Source organism: Nicotiana attenuata, unplaced genomic scaffold, assembly GCF_001879085.1.
Source record: "Nicotiana attenuata strain UT unplaced genomic scaffold, NIATTr2, whole genome shotgun sequence".
Classification (NCBI taxonomy): Eukaryota; Viridiplantae; Streptophyta; class Magnoliopsida; order Solanales; family Solanaceae; genus Nicotiana; species Nicotiana attenuata.
Genome location: NW_017670476.1, coordinates 79,449 through 102,622, shown reverse-complemented (window position 1 = coordinate 102,622; position 23,174 = coordinate 79,449). Strand labels below are relative to the sequence as shown.

Here is a 23,174-nt window from a genome sequence, read left to right as displayed (position 1 = left end):
ACGTGCGGCGTAGAGACTTAGAGTTCCAAGTTGATGATTGGGTGTTTTTGAAAGTATCGCCCATGAAAGGCGTTATGAGATTTGGGAAGAAGGGGAAACTTAGTACCCGCTATATTGGTCCATATAGATAGGATCTGACAGGTGGCTTATGAGTTAGAATTGCCACAAGAACTAGCTGTCGTACACCCAGTGTTCCATGTGTCCATGTTGAAGAAATTCATGGGAGACCCGTCACTTGTGGTTCCTACAGAGGTTATAGGTGTTAAAGACAACCTATCTTATGAAGAAATTCCAGTGGCTATTCTTGATCATCAAATTCGCAAGCTCAGAACTAAGAAAATTGCTTCAGTAAAAGTGCTTTGGAGGAATCAAAAGATTGAAGAGGCTACATGGGAAGCCGAAGAGGACATGAAGTCCAGATATCCCCATCTCTTTAAAGGGCAAAAGGAAAATGTGGAAGGTAATTGACCTTTCCATTCAGTTCTTATATTATAATCTCCATGTTCTTCAGTATTTACTCAACTTAGAACTCAATTATTACGTACTCATTCAGTTGGATACACATGTATTCATGATATTTCAATATTCGCATATTACCATCACACCCGTATAATGTCCATAGATAGTCGTAGTTGCAACCAGGACCATCATTCGAGGACAAATGATCCCAAGGGGGAGATAATGTAACACCCCGTAAATTTGGCTTAGGTGTGAATGTAGTAAATGAGTGGTAAGGTTATATTTTGAACATGTGAAGTCCCAACGGGATGATTGTGGGTAAAATAGTTGTTTCAAAAATCAAGATGGAAAGAGAGGTGCATAAGATTTGACAAAATCAACTAAGTTTGCAGAAGGTCTCTCTTCCATCAAGTTTTAGTGAAAATGTGTAAGGAATTGGGGAAAATGCTAAGCATAAAAGTTGTAGGCCTTTGAAATATCTTTCCAACGATATATTATGGAGCCCGAACGGATCTCTGTGCAAAAAGTTATGTACATTTTTCAGAACAGTACACGTATGCGCGCCCGGTAGCGCGACCACTAGCGCGAACAAGCCTCCAGGTGCGCGATCGCGCTAGTGGGAGGCAGTGTTACTGCCGTTTAGTGCGACCACTAGCGCGAACAAGCCTCCAGGTGCGCGATCGCGCTAGTGGGGGGTCGTTTTAAAGCTATATTTCGTCCCCCACAGCCCCAAAACATAAAAACTTGCTCTAGAAAGGGGAACTCTAAAAAACCTAACTCCTTAAGGGTCCTTCCACCACCCAAGGTAAGTTCTAATGGTGATTCTAAGTTAATTTCAATTTCCCAATATCTTATTAACATGGGTAAACCCTCCATATCATTAGATATTCGATTGGGTCATCATTGTTGAGAGAAGGAAGCCTAGAACTCGAAATCCAAGGGTTTGAACTTCGAAAAGGTAATGTCTCACCCTCTAATTGATTCTAAAATTGGTTTAATGATTATAAATCCTAGTTCATGAGATATGAGTTGATGTGTTTGATAGAAAAGCATGAACGATTATAGGTTTGGGGTGTTGAGTGTTGATTATTGGTTAAGGGTGTTGTCTAGCTTATGGGTGATAAAGAATAATATCGATTACAATCATTTGAGACTTTAGAATTTATCTAGGGGCAAGGAAATGGGTTTTTGGGTGTAGAGACACCATTAATAAGGACTATGAAGCTTTATTTTCACCAGTGTTTGATAAAATGCTTAAGTGACCAAAACATGAGCATTATAGCTAATATGGAATCCCTTTGACTTGTATTGCTTAGATTAAAGTTGAAAGGGTTGACAAACGTTGTATTACGCTCAAGAGTCAGAAGTTAAGGTATGTAAGACTAACTCTTTACGTTTGGGAATGTCTATGATTCTCCCTACGTCATATTCATTATGACCCTTACCAGTTTCCTCAGAAAGTAACTATGACCTAGTTCCCTGAATAGTAGTAGAACTTCTATTCTCTAGATGGCATAGTTTCATAATCATTAGATATTCTATGAGTCTCAGTTATGACAGATCAACTTATTAAGAATATTCATCTCAGTCTAATCCTATTCACTATTACAGTATCGTGTCACTTGGTATGGCTCATTATTTCAATATCATTAATTACAGTATGATTCTTAGTTCCTGATTCTAAATTCCTGAATGTTGAACACCTGTATTTGGGCCTGAGGCCGTAGTTTATGCTTTATGCGTGTTTGGGCCTGAGGCCATAGTTTATGCTTTATGCATTTTTGGGCCTGAGGCCGTAGTTATGTATACGTATACTTGGGCCTAAGGCCGTAGCTTGTGCGCATGTATATATATTGGGCCCGAGGCCGTAGCTTATCAGATAAACAAGTTGTTCATCATTCAGAAGAGGGAGTATTCATATCCTTACTTCCTTGTTCAGTTATCAGTTTATCAGCTAGCAGTTCAGTTTCAGTTTCAGTATTTACAACTCTTTTGTTCAGCTATTTTACATACCAGTACAATTTAAATGTACTGACGTCCCTTTTGCCCGGGGCCTGCATCTCGCGATGCAGGTAACGATTTTCAGGTTGACGATTCTGCTTGTTAGGACATCTCGTATCAGTTGTTGGTGAGCCCCAGTCTTTCGGGGCCTTATCTCTCTTTTGTGTTAGTCATTATAGTATTTTCGGTTAATAAGGTATACCGGGGACCTTGTCCCGGTAAACAGTTGGCATTTTCAGTATTCCTTAGAGGCTTCGTAGACTATAACCCAGTCAGTCAGATATTAGCAGGCTTTCATGTGTTAGCCTTGTCGGCTACTTGTTTATACTTGCAGACCTTTCAGTATTTTCCGCATCTATGATATTTCAGTCAGACTTTTTAGCAGATTATCATGTTTTACATTTACCTCTAGCTCATAGTTATACCACATGTTGATCTAGCCATACAGTTGGTTCGCTCGGTCACATGCAGTCAGGCACTGAGTGCCGTGTTACGCCCAGGCCATGGTTCGGGGCGTGACAGAAATTCACTTTCAAATATTATTTCTTCTATGATGCTTGGAGATTAAATCTCTGAAACTAATCTTCCTTGATTGATTCTTCACAAGATATTCTCTTTCCCATATTTGTTTGGATCTTTACCAACATCTTCTTTCTTTAATAAACCTGTACACAAATAAGATTACCACAAGTAAATTTTCTTTGATTAATAATTGTGTTGGTTTGTTATCATCAAAATTAATACGTGAAACCTTGAAGGTAATAATTTTCCCCTTTTTGATGATGGCAAACCATTGAGTAAAAAATAAGAAAATTTAATCAAAGACTTAATTAAAGTCAGTAATGGGATAAGTTAGATAAACTGGTTACTTCCCTGAAGTCATCTTCTCGAAATGCAAGTGTGAACTCCCCCTCACTCTATGCATTCCTCAGTTATGCTCCCCTTGTCTTCATACATTCTACTTGAGTTTTCGAACTTTTGTACACATTATTTTTCCACCTTTGATCATCATCAAAAGGGTGGAATAACTTGTATGCAATCACGGATATGTAACTAAGGTATGCATACATATAGATAGCCTATTCACATATCTTATTTAAAGAATTGCAATAACATATAATAATCCAAAGAGTTAAAAAAATAGGTAGTTGTTGATACCCAATTTTTTCCTCACATATTTCAAATGCATATATACTTTCAATATGCTATTTGCTGAAAGCCAAGGCTAGACTCTTGGATCCTATTTGCTTCACTTTCCTATTGCTATCTCTTAACTGGTATGTCTCCACTTCTGCTATCATTCAATATGCTATGTGATTAGACATATGTTCCTCCTGTTTACTGCTTCTAAACAGCATGTCTACCTCTGTTATCCTGTCTATCTGCCGTAGATGTCAACATGCCTCTGTTTGCCCTTATGTTTCTATTAACTAGCATGCTTTAACTCTTGACGTTGTCTTGTCCAATATGTCAATATGGTTCATACACTAGCATGTTCCTGTTTGATCTAGGATACTTGTCTACTTGTTTCTCAACTAGCATGTTTTTCCTTCCTTCTTTATGTGTCCATCTTAACAGATTCTTGATTAATTCATGATTTCTATGCTCTCAACTTTGCTGCCTTTTCCGTATGACTGTCTAATCAGTAACTTGATCCCAGCATGTTGTTCTCTGTTTAAGATATGCCTATATGCTCACCTAGTAATAGCTAATGAACTAAGTCAATCCCAGGCAATGTGAAACCTTGTTTGAACTGATTGTGACTCTGTTTGACTACTAGGGTTCATGTCTGAACCCCCTTTGCTGAGTGTGGTTCTGCTTGTAGTTCTTGTAATCTGGTAATCTGTTTCTATTCACTTCTAAAATCCAAACTGTTTTTTCCAAGAACTATCTCCTACTTCATACACTATTTTCAACTCTTAGTTGTCTAGGGTTCTGCCACCCCAGTGTGAGCACTGCTTAGGGTCCATGAGACTCCTCTGAACTCTAACACATTGGGGCTGGTTCTCCAATCCTTTGTGAATTTTGTTGAACGTCTAATTTTGGTGTGAGAAATGCCCGGGGTCCCTGAGGCCCTTGAGAACTTTGACACACCAGGAACCAGTTTATGTGTTATGGATGGGCAACCACTATGCTCAGAGATGCTATGCTTGAAGGCCTGGTTCCCAGGTTGATGTTGGGCCTATGAAGGCTCCCTATACTATAATGGTTCTTTCATCGTGTAATTTATTCATATTGGTCTGTAATAATAATCTTTGTAAAAACAGATATTGGGGTTATTAGTAAAGCTGGGATGGATTTTTATATATCTTTGTTGGGATTGGGTAGAAATCATGCCTATAGGATTGTTGTAATTATTTATATGCATTAGAAACTATGCCTATAGGCCTTGTCATCATATTTGTCCTTAATTTCCACTTTGCATCACTAGAAATCCTGTTTCTAAGTCGTTTTCTCAATTCTACATCAATAATCATGTTTTCATAACCTTCATGTATGCATTAGAAATCATGCTTCTAGGAATTTCCTTATCGAACTCGCTTGGCAACTGATTAATGCTTTTACTCGCCTAGAAACATGCCTATAGGAAACACATATAAAATTAGTCTTGACACTTAGACACCATGTATATAGGAAATAAGTGTAAAAACAGCTTCAACACTTAGATATCATGCCTATAGGGAACATGTATAAAATCAGTTTCTATGCCGTGAAATAACACTTGTAATCAGTTTCAGCACCTAGAAAGCATGCCTATAAGGTCCAAAAGATAAAAATCCGCTTGTTTATTAATCACTGGTTTATAAAATTATAGTTTGACTAACGTTTAGATACCATTCTGCCGGTTATCACTTAGGCAAGCCTGTAGGACAATTAAATCCTGGGTTTAAAATTGTGATTTTCTTGCTGCTTGAAACGTGCTCAGATTCAGTAAGTGATAAAAAATCAGTAGGCAAACTGATAGGTGCTCACTGTTTCGCCTATATAAAACTGCTGTATATCCTGTTTGTACTCGTTTAGATATCCTGCACATAGGACTCCTAAAATTATAAAAACTGCTTGTTTGAATGGCGTGCACCTATTTTGTCTATTTGTGGAGGTAAATATGAGCCCCCTTAATTGCTCTTTATGTGACAGTCCTACCTGTTTTTGTTTGTCGCTTAGATTTTCTCCTTTTAAGCAACATAAGTGAGTCTAGAACTACCTTAAATAGATGTCCTAAATACCTCCAGGATAGTGCATGCATAGGGTACGTACGGAATGTTATTAGAATGCTTAGGTAATAATCAAAAACGGAAGGGTAATTGGGTAGTAAAAGGAAATGATAACTTGTGCGCTAATGCTATGTGTAGCACCCCAGCTTGGGGACGATTACCAAGTATTGCACAGAAGTGATCCTATAGGCTAAAAAACCTAGGACCCATTTACTCCTTGTTTAAAAGTAATATCTGTTTGTTTATCTGCTTGTAAGACTAATTCGCTTAAATTGAGTTTGGCCGGGACCCACCGTCGTGGACCTCGAGGGGTGCCTAACCCCTTCCCCTCAAGGTAATTTCGAGCTCTTACCCAATCTCTGGTAATGTCAACTAGTTCATGAGTTATTTGTTCCAGGTGCCCTAACGCGCCTTAATCCGTTAGGTGTCGACTCTTCAAATCTCATACCCAATTCCCAAAAGGAAAGGAGTTGTCCCCAAAATGTCGAAACCCGGACTCCGCGAGGAAAAAGGGGGCGCGACAGTAGTAATAATTTCCTTTAAGAGCCGTAAGCAGAAAGAAAAATCTAACAAAATTTTAAGCCAGTTGAAAAATTTTAGTTCGACCAAAATATCCAAGGTATTAATCCAAACCTAAAAATAATTGAACTATAATTGTAGGTGGACTAAAAAAAAATTGTAGACCACAGAAGAACATCATTTCACATGATTGAAAGCTTAGTAGAGATTAAAAAACTCACGGGATACTTGATTTTTCTAAAACATCATTAGCATATAAGAAGGTGTAATCGCACATAGTCACTTGAAAAATGCTAGATGATTTAAAAAGATTAAGAAACTTTTGATTTCCTCAAATGTTAAACTTTCAAGAAAAATTTGAACAAAAACTTAAGACCCTTAGAAAGATTACAACATATTAATGCATACAAGAATCAAGAAATGGTCATATATTCATATCACCAAGAAAAAAAGGATATGGGATCAGGTATACCAAAATATTTGTCATAAAAATGCAATGGAGAATCGGTCATACCTTAGTACTTTATTTGATCGCTGGACTTACTAATTTTCTCCTTGCTTTGCATTATTTGAAATGTGAAGATGAAGGTAAATACTCCATTATACTCATTTCCAAATCGATCATCTTCCAGATGCTTTAAAATGCTTGACATGATTTTGGTTAGTATTACAAAAAAATATGCTCTTGTAAATACATCTTTGAAAAGAATAATCGTCAGATGATAAACATGAATTTGTTTCAAATGATAACTAGTCTTAGTCACAAGAATGTGACTTGAAAAACTTTCAGTTCCAGAGAGAGGCTAGAGAATAATGTTATGCAATTTTTGAACTATTTAAAAAATATTTCAACATTCATACAAAAATAGTTTACAAACTTTGTAATATGCACATGAAAAATGATGTTCTAACAAAACTTTCTAGGAAGAAACAAACCTTCTTATTGTGAAACCTTGGGCTACAAATTTACACATAATTTTCACAACCTTACCAATCTTATCAGGCTTTAGATATCCATGATTGTAGCTCCTTTGCTTGGTACTGGATTTCCATACTTTTGATTCTTTCAGCTTCGTTCAACAAATCTTACATTGCTAGAATCCAACATTCATCATTTAATGCTTCCTCATAACCGTTTTCAACTAGTATAAATGTGTCACTAGCAATTTATTGCAAGCTATCCACTGCAAGTTCTCCATCCTTATTCACAATTTGCTTAGAAAAGTATTAGTGTAAGGAAAAGTGCGCATGTTGAGATTTCTCTACAACTAATATTCTGAATTTCATAAAATCGTAAGTAGTAATGAATAAGAAATATGTCAATAGTCTTACCAAGACAGTTGCAACAAAAGAAAATAAGATATCTATAGCTCTGGTAGAATTTCATTCAAGATAATATCCAAAAAAAATATATTAAAGCACATATAAGTCAATGATGACAATTTATGCAAAAATGATGCTTTCTTTTCAAATCTGCTTTCAACTGAGGCACCGAACTAAAAATGTGAAAGATCATGGTTGTTGCAATAAAATGTCAAACAAATACTATTAAAACACACATCGATGATCAATGCAAATGCGTTATTTTCTTATATATAAAAAAAATATGACCTATGCAAAAGTAAGGATAATCATCAATAGAAACATATATATGCACCTTCCTAGCTTTTGAGTCTTAGGAATAGTCGAGTATCTCCACATGCACAAGTTACCGAGGCATCAATGTTAAACAACCTTCTCAGATTTGAATGAAGTATTGAAACATTCGCCAAGAGAATGGATATAAGAAGTAATTCTCTTCACAAATTATCTTAAGTTCGCAACTACATGAAAGAAATGCATGCATGCATTCTTGCTTATCCTAATGCTTATACAAATGGCATGGTTCATGCAAGATAAATTCGTAGCTATTCAAAATCTCTAAGTCAAGGATAAGATTAACACCAAACATAATGGTATTATGTTGCAGCTAGTCAACTCAAGCAATATGTAGTTGTACATATCATATTATACTTAACAAAAAAAAATGTTACTTGATACATATCACCTTATAAAGCATCTGAAGGAATTTTAATAACCTTTAGTGATACCAATCACTTAAGATTTACCATCACGTGTAATATTTCCTTCATCATTTGTATCGTATGTATGAACTTTGAAGCACCTTTAAGCATGTGCTTTGACCAGCCATTATGCAAATGTCATTTATCCCTTTTTATGGTTGGACTCAGAATTCCTGTAAAACAAATTAATTTATTTTTGGTACCCAAATCTTTTTGGGTCCTTCATGGTTAGTAGATTGTGTAATTCGAGATTCATTTAACTGGTTAGGTCTCCATACATATTTTGATCTAACATAACTTTTGCCATAATTGCATGCAAATACTTTATGTCCAGAATTGCCACAATAGTGGCATGTAATATGAGAAGAAGAGTATTTACCTGTAGCTGCCTTATTAGTTGACCTGGAACTTTCTTCAGTCAACTTGTTCAAAGTAGGATGTTTACCAGTAGATCCCTTTTCAGTCGACTTATAGCTGTTAAGCCAAGGAGTGACTTTGATCGATCAAAGTAGTGGCTGGGGGATTTGTGCAAGCTGGTTATTTATTTGCGAAGCTCAAAATTTTCTTGTCGAAGTAAGTTGTTCTCCACCAGATATTCTTTAAGCTGAATATCCCAGTCTTTCTTTTTATTTCTCAACTTGTTATATTCTTCAAGTTGGATCTCCCAATCTTTCTTCTCATCTGTCAACTTTTTATATTCTTCAAGTTGGATCTCCCAATTCTTCTTCTCCTTCCTCAACTTATTATATTCATTTAGAACTTTCTCAAGGTCATTAAGAACCAATTCAATGTCATCCTGCAATTCATCACATTTATGTATTGCGATAAATGTGATGAATTGCAGGATGATCACAATCCTCGTCGCTCCAAGATTTGTCATTCTTTTTCTTGAGATCACAATCCAGAATAATATTAAAGCACACCTCGTCGGTTTCTCCTCTTTTCTTGAGACATATGTTTGTCATTTCTTCTTGATCATCCTCATTGCTCCAAGTTGAGATTCTATGATTTTTATTCTTGAGGCCGGAGCATTTTAATTTCAAATTTCCAGGTTTACCACATTTGTAGCAGCATATGTTCTCTTGTTGTTGAACCTCATTCTTCCGATTCTTTTGATGATTCTAGATGGATTGAGATTTTCTATTCTGCTTCTTTCTACTCTTCATTGTTCTCGTCCTGGGTATCACGGCCAGGTCTTCTCGATCTTCACCATTTTCGGATTCTTCAAGAGTTGAAGTGGATTCAATTTCCTTAACTTTGTTGGCGTCCCCGTGGATATTTTTCAATCTGTACCATATATCTTTAGCAGTTTCACAGGTGGATATTCTCTTATATTCTTCTTCACTAATCGTAGAGCATGTTGATTGCTCTAGCATTTGTTTGCGTAATATCCAACTGTTCTTTTGTGTAGTCAAATATGGATGCCCTTTTTACAAGCTTCTTTCCATCACTATTGTTCAGAATAAGTCGTGGTCCATTCTGAATAACTAGCCATGCTCGATAATCTATTGATTGAACATAAACCTTCATTCTTTCTTTCCAATGGCTATAGTACTGACTATTGAAGTACGATGGCCTTCTTGTTGAGTATTCCTCTTGAAGTACAGTTCCAATAATTTGATATCCTGCCATGGATCTTTTCTCACTTGCTGTTAAGCAAAAAATAAAGATGTGAGACCTGCTCTGATACCAATTGAAAGTACAAGGGGGGAGGGTGTGAATTGTAGCCTTTTTAAATTTCTAGTTGACTACTCTTCAGACCTAGTCAACTTATGCGGAGACAGCTTGCACAGAACTGTTAGTCTTTTTGATTTAAACAAGAGTTAATCACAATAAACAGTAAAGGAACAAAATATAATATGAGAGCGATAAAGTAAATGACACCAGGAATTTATATACTGGTTCAGAACCAATGTGGTATCCTAATCCAGTCCTCTTGGGTTGCAAGAGTTTTGTCTTTTAGAGCTCTTAGTAAATTGAATTGAGTACAACCTTTGTGGTTTTCAGCGATCACCACCAATGTTGACAGGGTTGGTTTTCACTCGCTCACCAACAACAAACAAGAGTTGGTTTTCACTCGCTCACCAACAATGAACAAGAGTTGGTTTTCACTCGCTCACCAACAACGACCCTTTGGTTTTCACTCGCTCACCAAAGAAACGAACAATGACACAACCTCTCGGACACACTGCCTCTCCAATATTTTTCTGTCTCTCTTCTCTCTTTTGTGTACACAGTAAATCTAAAAGTGAATTACAATGCTTGTTAAGAATAGAATAAAGAACTTGTAGTTGGGTAGACAATTGTATAGAAGGTTGCGTACATTCTTCCTTCATAGAGATTGTATATTTATAGCCCTTTTAACTTGTTCTGGCTATTGCATAACCTAAGGAAATTTGACCGTTGGTCCTTTATTTGTTTCCATAATTTGCAGTTCCAGCACTTGTATGAATATGGATAGTATGTTGACTTGGCACTCCTTTGACGATGGATATACCATAGGCATATTTGCAACATTGATTTTCATTCCTTGTTTGACTTCTTGTATTTGGACAGATCTTAATTGTCTCCACTTTCTTTTCTTGAATATATAAGATCTTCATTGAGTACCAGCATGAGAATCCTTATGTAGAGGATTCTTTTCCTTTTATGGTAGTAGAATATTCTCTCTTTATTTGGATGCAATATCTTGGTTGATCTTCTTTAGAAAATCTTGCATTTCATAATTAATTTCTGCTGCATCTCCATGTGCATCGTTCTTCAACCTTCCATAGTCTTGATTCAATATTCGTGAATTTTTCATAAGAGCAATAGTCATTCTTTATATGGAACTCAAATTTATTTCATACATTATTCTCTTTCCATACCAAAGAGGAAATGTAGTAAGAATATATACCCATATATAATAGTAGCATCTTTGAACTTCTATTGGAAATATTGATCTTGGAAAATATTCTTCCATAATATAGATATTTTCTTTCCATAGAAAATATATTCTTCTCCTATTATATTGAAAAATATTTCTTTCTTGATCTTGGAAAATAAACTTTCCATAATATAGATTGTACTACATCCATAATATATTTTCTTTCCATAGAATATATATTCTTCCTTGGTCTTGTAATATTTTTTCCATGTAGTATTTTCTTCCACAAAATAGTAGATCTTCTCTATGATTCTAGCAACTTTCCTTTTAAGATGTTGAAAAACTTTCCATCCATAATTTCCGCAGATTCTTCTTCTGATATTGTAGTAAGCCATTCAATATTTGAAATTCACTTTCAAATATTATTCTTCTTTGATGCTTGGAGACTAAATCTCTGAAAATAATCTTCCTTGATATATTCTCACAAGATATTCTCTTTCCATGCTTGTTTGGATCTTTACCAGCATCTTCTTTCTTTAATAAACCTGTACACAAATAAGATTACCACAAGTAAATGTTCTTTGATTAATAATTGTGTTGGTTTGTTATCATCAAAATTAATATGTGAAACCTTGAAGCTAACAATATGATCATATGGTATCAGAGCAGACAGAGGTCCTGGGTTCAAGTCCTACCGCCATCCAATATGAAAAATAATTTTCACGTGCTTAACTCATCAAAATCAAGCCTGCACATGAAAGGCATGTTGAAGACATAATTAAGTAAATAAGTTAAAATTATGATTATCACATGCTTTTAACTCATTTCCCCATATCCACTTGTGAAATTGTTGCTGTTGTTGTTAGAAGCAACATTGTAGAAAGTTATGAGGACCAAAGTACATAAAGAAATAATTGAAGAGGTGAAGTCGTAATTTTAGCTTACGAAGAAAAACACCGTTTGTTGGTTTCTCTCCATTCCCTTGTACCTCAAATACAAGGTCCTCAACCAATCTGCTGTATTGTCATGGCAGTATCAATATCACCCTCGTATTCAAATTCATCCTCAATTCTACCAACCCCATCAATTACAAAATCCCCTTTTCGCATTTACCCCCTTCACAGCCTCAAATTTCCATTTTCATCCCTCAAATCTCAGTCATCAAAAACTTACCCTAAAAGAACAACCATTCTTGTTTGTGCAGCAGAAAATGGGAATAACGATACCGTTAGTTCAGATAAAGAGGTAAAGGAAAATGGGAGTAATAAGAATAATAATGGTGGAAGGCCCAGATTGAATTTGAGATGGGTGGATCTGATATTGGACCCGGACCCGGATAATATTGTGGCAGTTGGATTAACGGGTCTGCTGACATGGGCTAGTGTAAGTATATTGTGGCAGCTATTTGTTATAGCATTAGCTATTCTGCTTGCTGCTCTTAAGTACTCTTTTATTGCTGCTCTTCTTATTTTTATCCTTATTACCCTTCTTTGATCCCTGGTTTGTCCAAGTATTTAGCTATTTGGTACGTAATCCCCATTTTGTGCACTAAATTTTTAGTGTAAAGATAGTATATGAAATAGTAGTATTTTCTTTTGTTTAGCTTGGACTATCATGATTAAATTGAACTCCATTGTATCTTCTTGCGCTTCTACTTGGTTATGGTGTGAAAACGAATTCATGTTTGTTACTCCTTATATTCCAAAGTTTTTAAAAAAATATATAAATAAGAAACCTCCTAGGTCAGTGGGTAATGAGCTCGTCCCTTTATCTCTCTTCTCTTAAATACCAGGTTGTGATAGTTTTCGAAACCATGACGTGCGCCTAATCCTGAGTGCTGCTAGAGGCGAACCAGAGGGGTCTTCTGGCCCATTAACCTCGGCAAAAATTCTAGATATATATGTGCATATATGTTGAAAATAGTTAGTACTATATGTTTTGCCCGGAACCCTTAAGATTAAAAATTCAATGGGGCACGGGTGTGTGCAGCATTTTGTGAAAATACTGCATGAACTGGGGTTGCACAGTTGCCGTTCAAACAGGTTATGAGCAGTGACTGCATGTATTCATTCTGATGCTTTCACCTTAGTATCTGATAGTAGTACACCTAAGGTAAAAATGAATTGGTTGTACAACTAAGGAGGAGGGAAAACTAGGTATATTTAAGCTAAAACATCACCTCAACTCGAGATAATAGTTCCATTTCTTATTCCAAAATGCAACAGATAGACCTATCTCTTGCTGAATATAATTCAGTATGAAGTTCAGTGGTCATATGAACATGTTAAAATACTATGTGACCAAATGCTAGCTAGAATAGTTTAGTAGGTAAACTTTTTTACCCAAACCTTGAGCTCAGGCTTCTTTAAGGTCTTGATCACAAATTTATAATTATCATCACGAGATAGATAGAATATGCTGTCACTTTTTCCAGGAGAGGAAAACTCTCTCAGACCATCATCACCATAGATGTATATCATGTACTCTGTAGCATCCCGTTTCAACGAAAAAATTCTATGGGATATTCAAATCCCATCAGTAATGTAGGCATTCTTTTCCCCTGCCCTCCTCCATGTGAAAAAAAGATATAAAAATCCTACTCCCTCCGCCCCAATTTTTGTGGCGGAGTGCGGATTTCGAGAGTCAATCGAGTTTTTCTTTGACCGTAATTTTTTCATATGCTTTTTAGATGTTTTGAATATTAATTATTGTGATTTATAGCACTTTTTATGTAGTTTCTAAATATATAAATTTTGTTTAAAAAAACTTAAAAATTCTATGTCTGAATTTACGATTAAAATTAAGAAATTTGACTTTCGTAATCCTCAGCTCCGCCATATTATTTGGGACAGGGGGGAGTATAACTGTTTTGTCAATAAACCAGATTGACTAACGTAACCCATCCTTAAGAGGCTTTTCCCAAAATTCACTAATCAAGATAAGTTTTAGAGGCAAGAATAAAGCGAACACAAAAATTACATTGTATTGGAAGAAGCTCATTAACAGTAAATTCTTTTTCTTTACAAAACCCTTCGAAATTTTAGAGATGAAATTTCAAATACTAATTAAGAACAAACAAGGGGAGCATATGAGTTAGGATACATGCGATCCAAGATAATAACAAAAGCCATAAAAATGTGAGGTTCAAAGCCAGGTTGTACCACCAAGCTAAAAACTTCATCGCTAATCAAAATGGTAGTGCGAGTAGTAGTAGAGTTGGCTACTTTTCTTGATATATTGGCTACAATATGACCAGTAGAATTGGTGATGTTGCAATTTCGCCTACGGAATGAACCCTCTACCCTGTAATCGGGACGACGGACATTCTCATTCTCTCCAGCAGCAGTAAAGACTTGAGCCTGGCATGAGTTAGTCGCGGTTGTTCGCGTCATCATAAGCAGTGATAATGGAGGTTTTCTCATTACAAACAAAGGAGGAGAGTTGTTTGGAGTGGATCTATCATCATCTTCTTTTTCTCCTCCGCTATATGCATTCCATTCGTATTGTAATTGCATGCTCCTCATCTGTAAATTTTTTGAGATTAAGTATGATTATGTAATTCGTAATTAGTTAATAGAAGAAATATTGATATGATCGAAGAACTGACTAATTGTATTGGGAAAATTGAGTTTATATATATTGAAGTGATTGAAAGATGACATGTCATGACACAAAGGCCGGTCAAAGAATGATGATTAGCAAAGAATGAAGAAATAATGATATAATTGAAGAACTGACTAATTCTACGTCAAAAGGTCGAGAAACTCAATGTCGCTATTCTTGAACAGCTTGGAGTCGGGCTTTCGTTTCACACTATTACGGTTTATGGATATGAAAAAAATGGTCAAAATCAATTCACCTATTGTGATTTCTAATGCTAGAGTCAAAATAGGGACAAGCATCCATATGATCCCATAGAATTCTTTTAAAGGCCTTTACGCTCTGCCCTGTAAATGGACCTTTTCATTTATGAAAAGGTACATATCATGCCCGAATCTTCTTCCATAATGGTACGAAATAATATATAGTATCATTGGAGTAGATACACAGAATTACCTTAAATCTAAGAAGCCCAGTCGGTGACGATATAAAAAATTAAAGCATATGTACATGTAATTAATACCTGAGGTCTCAATGTTAAGAGAGTTTTACCATGTGCGTCCATGAGTACAAGTCCACCACCACCAGATCTTCCTTTGCCAGCAGCAATGGAACGATTCTTTCTTCTGGTGTAGTTGTCTACCCGGAAAACTAATTGGCCTAGTTTATCAAACACCGTGAATCCATCTGTCCCTTGGAAACTCATACTCGATCTCTTCCACACTGTGAAGATAGACGCCGCGCAGGCAGCCGGCGGCGGCAGCCTACTTATTAAGCGACCTGCAGGAGCTGGAGAAAGAACACATGAATAGATATTTCATGATCATGGGCAGAGTTAGAGTGTAGGAAGCGGGTTTGGCAGAACAATTTTGATTCAATAATTATTTCATGATCAGTGGCAGAGTTAGAGTACTAGAACCAGTGATTTTGATTCAAAGACATTCATTTAGTATGTACAAAAAATTAATTCGATAATTTAAGAGGACTTAAATATCGAACCTATAAGCTTCAAATTTTGACTCTGCCTCCGTTCATGATCGTCGGAGACACTAGGTTTGCTTCGCTTTCTATGATGATCTGCTGATGGATGAATCTTAGACATGTATTCCAATGAGATAAATTTAATTAGATGATGGTTAATTGCTCCCTTTCCCTTCCTCTTAATAACGTTAGAACCAATAAAAATCTTGGAGACTATATTCGGATAATTATTGTTTAATATGATTAATTAATCTCTCTATATGGTTTTGATCAATATGCATAGTGGAAGATGACGAGCCTTTGTCGCCTCCGTCTTCCTTGAATGGGTTTCAAACTTAGTACTACGAAAAAGATTAATTAAATAATTATCTATTAATTAATGGAAATGGTACAATATTAATATTGTATATATGTGGAAAGAGAGACTTTTCTTTCAACATATCATGTTTGCTTCTCTATATTGTCTTTTTGTTTAAGTAACAATTAGCAATTGTTAATGGAGGGTAGTATTAATTAGTGGTTATTAACATGTTACACATCAGGATCAGTATGTCACGTAGGGGCGGATTACCTGTGTCCACTTACATTCCTCGTTACATAAAATAAAAATATACAGGTAAAGATCTTATGAACAACTAGTTGCTATTAATCAGGAGTAGCCCACTGGAAGAGTCATGTATATTTCAGTCGAAGAACAAAAAATAAAAAAAATCATATTTCAATATGCTGAAGGGTAGGCAGTTGAACACATATCCCCGAAAATTTTACCGTGTATAAATCAAATAGTATTACCTTTTATACATATATATTAAATAGCGGCGGATCCACAAGGAGTGTTATGGATGCTTAAGTACCCATTGTCTTTGGCCAAACTTAATAAATTTACATAGGTAATTATTAAAAAATTTAAATAAGTATTGAATGAGCACCCATCACTAAATTCATTTTTCCTCTTCTTTTGATATTTTTATCGTTGGGCACTCATGACTTTAAAATTTTGAATACGCCACTGATACTAAATCTTGAAAGCTCTTAGAAAAATTTCTATTTTCGCCATTAAATACGCCCATATGCACGTTGGAGGAGGAAAGAATGAAAAGAGCTTTCTTTACCTAATAAATTAACCAATGAGCCAACAACCACCCTGAAGGCTAGGGTCCTGCTTTCATATTGTACCAACTCCAATTTGGATTTTACTATGTTAGGGAGAAATACGAAGGGTTTTTTTGGTTGGTTCGCATACTAATTATGCGGAGATTATAATGCAATGATTGTTTTATGCAATAAATAGCAATGAAAGAATTGTTATGCACTTATTATTAATGAAGGATTGTTATACACGAATTACTTACTTTAAAAGGACATTTTTATCTTTAAATAGTTTAACGTAATCTTATTTCACATGTTATCCTTATAAATAATGGAGTAGATAAATTTTCACATAACTTGATGGAAGTAGTATTTAATACTGCCAACCAAAAGCTTGATTACTTTTGCTTATGCCAACGAAGCAACCAAACACTATTGTCTATATGAGATTTTATATGATATTAATTGTTTCAAAACCATCAACAACTCTTAAGAAAACGGCAAATAGAGAGCTGTGGGCGGCTTTCTCTACTTATAAGGAGGATTTGTTAACTGTTGCCTCCAAAATTCAAAGATTAGGGAAGTAACAATTAATGCAAAAACAACCAATTGAAAATCAAGAATCATGCTTGTAATTGTCCAAGATACCAACAAATGAACTATATACGATTTGATCCCTATATCGGCAAAAAATATTAGACTCATCTTTATCCTATGACTCATCCTTTCTGCACACTTTCACTGAGTTATCTGTAAGAGCTTAGCTACCAAGAATCCTTCAGATCATTCTTATAGAGTCAACATAAGATCCTGCTACTTGTTTCAACTTTTTTAGAAATTTACTTTGATGATGACAGGAAACATGTCCAGTTTCTGAGGTAGAGGCAATAAGAACAAAGTTCTCTCCATTCCCAACATCTATCTCATACAGCCCAGCAAAAACTTGTTGAAATTCAACAATGACTGACTTGTAAGACGACTGGTCTGAAGGAATCACATTTATGATAACAACACCATCTTTGCTAAGCAATGTCCTCGCGGCCAACAACACTGACTTTTGCAAGAACTCTAAAGGAGGAGCACTCGTACCCATACTAGCATTGCTCGAGTCTAAATCAACCATGATCACATCAAATTTACCATGAATTTTATCCAAACAATCCTTCCCAGCGAAATCACAACCACCACTAAAACCACCATTTTCTACTTGAGTCGCGAATTTCTCAATCATTTCTATAGCATCTCCAACACACACATGGACCAAGTCACCATGTACCAACCCGAAATATCTCCTTGCAACCTCCAAAATAACATGATCAATCTCAACACCCAAGACTAGAAAACCTAATTGGGAACTCAAAAAACCAAGAAGTGCTCCTCCTCCAACACCCAAACACAAGGCTTTTGGCTTTATTCCTTTTTCAATTTGCGCGTCCAAATATGAAGCGATTACTGAAAGACCCGCCGCCATTGGAGTCAAATAAGGATGAACAAGAACCCCATCATCAACTACCTCAAATTCAACGCCTTCCATATCAACAAAATCCACTTTCTTGGGACGGATTCTTATCTGAGTTTGAACCAAATTCGGCATTCTCTTGAACCTCAATCTCCTCCTAAACTCTATATCCCCATTTTCCAATTCCAACTCCACATCTTCTACCAGCATTTCCCCAACACATTGTCCAACACATCTTTCCAATACCAAACTCCGAATCACCCCATCTTCATAGCTCAAGAACGGAATTTCAGGTATCCCATCACCTGTTCGACGAAATGCCGATGTGGGTGTCAACTCAATCAACAGAGGTAACAATTTTTCTTCAACAACAGATGAATCAGCGGTACAATTGGAGTGCATTCTGGGATTATACGAAGTGGGGTGTGGGGAATTCGGTGAATTTCCGATGATTATGAGGCGAGAGAGATAACAGAAAGTGAGGAGGATTTGAAGATGACCTTGTTCTGTAGAAAAAATCCAGTCTGATTCGCGGTTAATTGGAACTAACATTGCTGCGATTTGAGTCGGTTTTGAAGGGAAAGGTGAATCAAGAATTGAAATGCGGAGTTCTTGAGTATGGAAGTGATTGAGATGAAGCAATGGGTTTGGGATTGTGAAGGTAATGTAGCGAGATGGGACTATGGATTTGAAGATAGTTGGATCCAGTTGCGACATTTTTGAGAAAATGGGAGGGAAGACGAAGGCTGCAATAGGAAAATGGGAATTTACCAGAATTCTTTGGGTTTTAAATATTGTAGAGCAAAAGATCTCAGCCATTGATTAGAATTAATCTCAGCCATCCACGTCTGCTGCTAAGCCTTTTTAAAATGGTTGTTAATTTCGTTTATCTGACTAATCCCCTCTTCACCAAACGACGCCGTCCATATTTTAAAATACTAAAAATTGTGTCGTTAGTCGCTTTCTTTGACTATTTTAACTGGGCTGGCTCGATAATCTATTTCTATTCCTATACTATAAGTGAGGATAAGCAGGCAGGTCATGGTCAACATGTCTGCCTGGCCCAAGGATAAGATTGTAACTTGGTACTACAGCTCAACACGTAGAGCCCAACTTTGACAACACGTGGTCACCGTTTGATTTCTGAAACGCTCCATTGTGAACATCTTGTCTCATACCTCTGCTCTCACTCCTCCTCTCCGTCCTTATTTCCTACCGGGTCTTCAGAAGCTGTAAGCGAGAGGATCTAAAAGCTTAGTCATTTAAGTAGTCTAGAAAAAATCCTCAAGGTATAAAGGGTTACGACAACAGCAACACTGATTGAAACCAGATCTATAAGCTTCCGTTTGCAGCCTCATTCCAGACATGGCAGTAGCATCAACTACCAAATAAATGTATTCCTCCAAGTTACTGAGATCCACCTGTGAATTTCATCCAAGGTATTGAAAAAAATATCAATAGAAATTACATATCTGATCTTACCTGATTTTCCTGAATTAACTCAAATTATTTTCTTGTGTTTCTCTGTGCCTTTTTCAGTTACTAATCACAATTGGTGCCTTATTTGCTTTATTTTACTTATGCTGCCATTTATCCTCTACTTTATTTTCTTCGTAAGTCGTCTACAGAGTTTTTACTTTCTCCCCCATTTTAAGGGTGAGAATGCATCTGCTTTTTGTTATATAAGTGTAGGATTTATCCATCGGTGCTTCTTTTATTGATTTTTTTCAGTCCTCGATTATATGCTAGGTATTTGTGTTTTTCTCTGAGTAGCGAGGGGATTCGTGTAGAGAAAGTGTAACATGTTAATAAATTTTGTTCGCTAGGTGTTTGACAAAATTCTTCAATGAGATTTTCTATAAGATTTCTTATGCATGTTCTTGCCATGTACTGTACTTTTTTAGTCCCCAATTTCAACAATGATTCTGATTCTTCTTTTTACTTAGTCTTTTTGGTTTCTTCCGCTTAGTTAGACTGTTGATTGTGCCTCTATATTTTCCTGTTTCTCGCTGAATCATTTTAATTTCTGACATATACTGTTAGCCGCTGGTAAAAGGATATTTATTTAGATTGTTCTATTGCGGAAACAAACTTCATACTAATATGAAGAAGAAGAAGACCCAGTGATTAGTAATTTTCTTTATTGAATGAATACCGTGACATATGAACTCTGTGCTACGAAATTGTTACCCAATAGCTCATAAATTTAACGCGCTAATCTTTGTTCGAACAAGTTGATATATTAATCCTATCTTTGAAGTCTAAGTTCCTAGAAGTTTACATATTTGGCTTTCGCTTATTTCAATTTGTGGTCAAATTAACGTTCCTTCCACTATCTGAATCAAGATGTTTTGGAAAAATATGTTCTAAGACAAAAAACAAAAGGTCGGTAGATCTTCACCAATGCTTCTTTTCTTTTACTTTATATAGATTTTGGGACAATCTTTTCGTTGACACCTTTAATATATAACATAATATAAGCTGAAAGTTTTACTTTTGGTAGGATAAGTGGCCTAAAATCAATACAAGGAGTGATGATGTCAAACAAGCATAACTTGAAGGACTTAAAACAAGATCATTGTTTAGGAATAACAATGAACTTCCAAACTTAGGGACATTTGATGCTCTTTCCTCTTATTTCTGCCGTTTTCTTATTTTTGAATGTTGGACAAGTTCCTTCCTGGCAGTAATAGCGTAATTTATCCTTGTAAAAAAAGGGTAACTCCATCACTGTGTTATAATTAAAATTTGGATTATATTGTCCATGTATTGGATTCCTACACTTCTCATAAAGTTGGTGCTAAAAATGGCACAGGCATTAGAACGAAGTTCTTCAGTTTGATTACTGGTTATTTTTTTCTTCTACAGTAAACCTTATTATCAATTTTTCATTCCTGTTCTTCGCTCCGCATAGGACTTTGTTGCTAAAAATCCTTGATGTATTATCGAAGGTTTTTTATTAATTTTTCAACCCTTGAAATTCATCTGAACAATAAATTTTGATGCGTTACAACAAGATAAATTTGGCACTTAATGATATTTTTTATATGTTAGAATGCATCTATATTTGCTGCTACTTTTTAATTTGAAATTGGATTTTTTAGGTATTACTGTCAAATTAAGCATCCGCGTTTATTTTACACAGCAACTGAACTGAATACTAGCATTCGATCATGGGAAAGCATTGCTATCTTTAACTTCAAAATGTGAGGATGTATTCCGTACCTTCAATGTTTACCAGATGATTGCGAGGAGATTACAACAAATAATGAGGATCCACTTTTTGTAAAGCTTAAGGCTTTGAATGGAGAAAGGAGGAGATTGTCTCAGAGTTTTGAGTATAATTATGATGATTTTATTCCCATTTTGAGAGGTTATTTTAAGATCCTAAAAGAAGTTAAGGAGAAGAGGTTCATCTATTCAAAGACTACTCTCTTGATGAAAGAAAGAAAGTTCACTTTTTTTTCTCTTCTCTTACAATTTCTTTGGTTTATCATTTAGTTTTACACATCTGATTAAAAAAACGTCTATTTGCTGGTAAGAATATTTGGGATTTTGAGAAATCACATACTTTTATTCTTGATTGTTGTGAAAATTGTTAATTGCATTGAGTCGTGTTCCAGTTGAATTTCCAGAATAGTACTGCCTCTGATCTTTTTTAGTTGTCCTAAAGTTTTGGCGCGAAAATTATTCAATGTCATTAACTAAGAATGGTATTTGACTGAATCTGGAATGAGGATGAATTTGGGAAAAATAATTAATGTCTTCTGATTACCAAGTATGACACGTTACTGAAACTTTTATCCATAATCAATGCTTCTCTAATGTACTCCCCGCAAATATTATTCATGCACACCTTTGCTATGTTATCATTTACTGCTGAAATTCTCATATTCCCTTATGCAGGTATGGATACTTTAGGCATTGAGAAGTGGAAATTTGTCAGCGACGTGTGAGCTCTCACATCTATTGAAGTCCGTTTTTAACTACATAGGTCTACTGATCATATATGAGTGGTTGATCGAAAGATTATAGTAATGTTCACTAGCCCTGATTATAGTAATGTTCTATTACGTGTAAGCCGAAGAACCAATTGCAAGATTACTGTCATGGGCGGCTTTCCAGCCATGCCCCATGACCCCTTGGGCACGCCCCGTGGCGTCCTAGTGAACCTCCCAATGCCTAGCGCCACGGACGACCCCGTGGTCTTGGCCGCGCCAAGTGACAAGCGCGCAAGTGCCTCTGTCGCCCCACCGATATCCCTCGCGAGCGCCAAGCCGCAGGCAGAAGCCAACAGCGCCGCGCGCGCAGACCGTGATGCCAAAGACACTGCTGCTGACAACGGACCTGCTGCTGCCTTATAGAAGACTAAGTCATTTTCATTGTAAATATAGAGTAGTTTTATTTCATGTACTTCCATTATGTTTCTCTAGCTTAATCAAGTCTACTCCTGTAACTTTGGATTATTTTTTTTAAGTACTATTAGGGGGGATCAAGCAATCAAAACTTTCTAGCAAGCAAGCAATTCTCTGTACTGGTGTCTCTCCCCCTCGACACCGCGTTGCTTTTCTGTAATAGCTTTCATTAATGCAATCAAGCTTTCTTTCATTCTGAATTCTCATTTCTGTTCTCTCAATTGCTCTTGACATTGGTTTTCCCGTACGGCACTGACAATCTCGTCTAGCGTACGGAGGGGACCTCAGTTGGCGGACAGCAACTGCACTGACATCAGTTGCCTAGCCTTACGTCGCCCTTCCAAGGAATCTCAGGAAGGCGCCGCGTAACAGTTGGTATCAGAGCCTAGGCTCGACATCGGACGAGGGAACGTATTGACATACCACCATTTCTGACCATGGTGAATCATGGGGACCGCATTGCGGCCCTCGAAGGGACGGTTGAGGTATGGCGGCCTATTATGGATA

The 23,174-nt window shown here is 36.3% G+C and overlaps 3 protein-coding genes across 4 annotated transcripts; 1 reads left to right on the top strand and 2 right to left on the bottom strand.

The window, feature by feature from the left end:
• The first annotated feature begins 12,044 nt into the window (after positions 1 to 12,044).
• LOC109239991 lies at positions 12,045 to 12,800 on the top strand. Its single transcript, XM_019406608.1, has one exon. It carries the CDS (start codon positions 12,150 to 12,152, stop codon positions 12,615 to 12,617), a length of 468 nt encoding a protein of 155 aa, XP_019262153.1. The 5' UTR covers positions 12,045 to 12,149; the 3' UTR covers positions 12,618 to 12,800.
• Positions 12,801 to 14,081: 1,281 nt separating this feature from the next.
• Positions 14,082 to 15,947, bottom strand: LOC109239990 (protein LURP-one-related 5-like). 2 transcript variants are annotated; one of them, XM_019406606.1, is made up of 3 exons: positions 15,723 to 15,947; positions 15,247 to 15,512; positions 14,082 to 14,647 (listed from the first exon to the last, which is right to left on the bottom strand). In XM_019406606.1, exons 1-3 carry the CDS (start codon positions 15,823 to 15,825, stop codon positions 14,189 to 14,191), a joined length of 828 nt encoding a protein of 275 aa, XP_019262151.1. In that variant the 5' UTR covers positions 15,826 to 15,947; the 3' UTR covers positions 14,082 to 14,188. The 2 variants fall into 2 exon arrangements, with proteins under 2 accessions (XP_019262151.1, XP_019262152.1); XM_019406607.1 differs by having other exon boundaries at positions 15,247 to 15,503; positions 15,723 to 15,936.
• A 1,455-nt stretch (positions 15,948 to 17,402) lies between these two features.
• Positions 17,403 to 19,691, bottom strand: LOC109239989 (methyltransferase-like protein 13). Its single transcript, XM_019406605.1, has one exon. The coding sequence runs from the start codon at positions 19,069 to 19,071 to the stop codon at positions 17,572 to 17,574; it is 1,500 nt and encodes a 499-aa protein (XP_019262150.1). The 5' UTR covers positions 19,072 to 19,691; the 3' UTR covers positions 17,403 to 17,571.
• Positions 19,692 to 23,174: the final 3,483 nt, after the last annotated feature.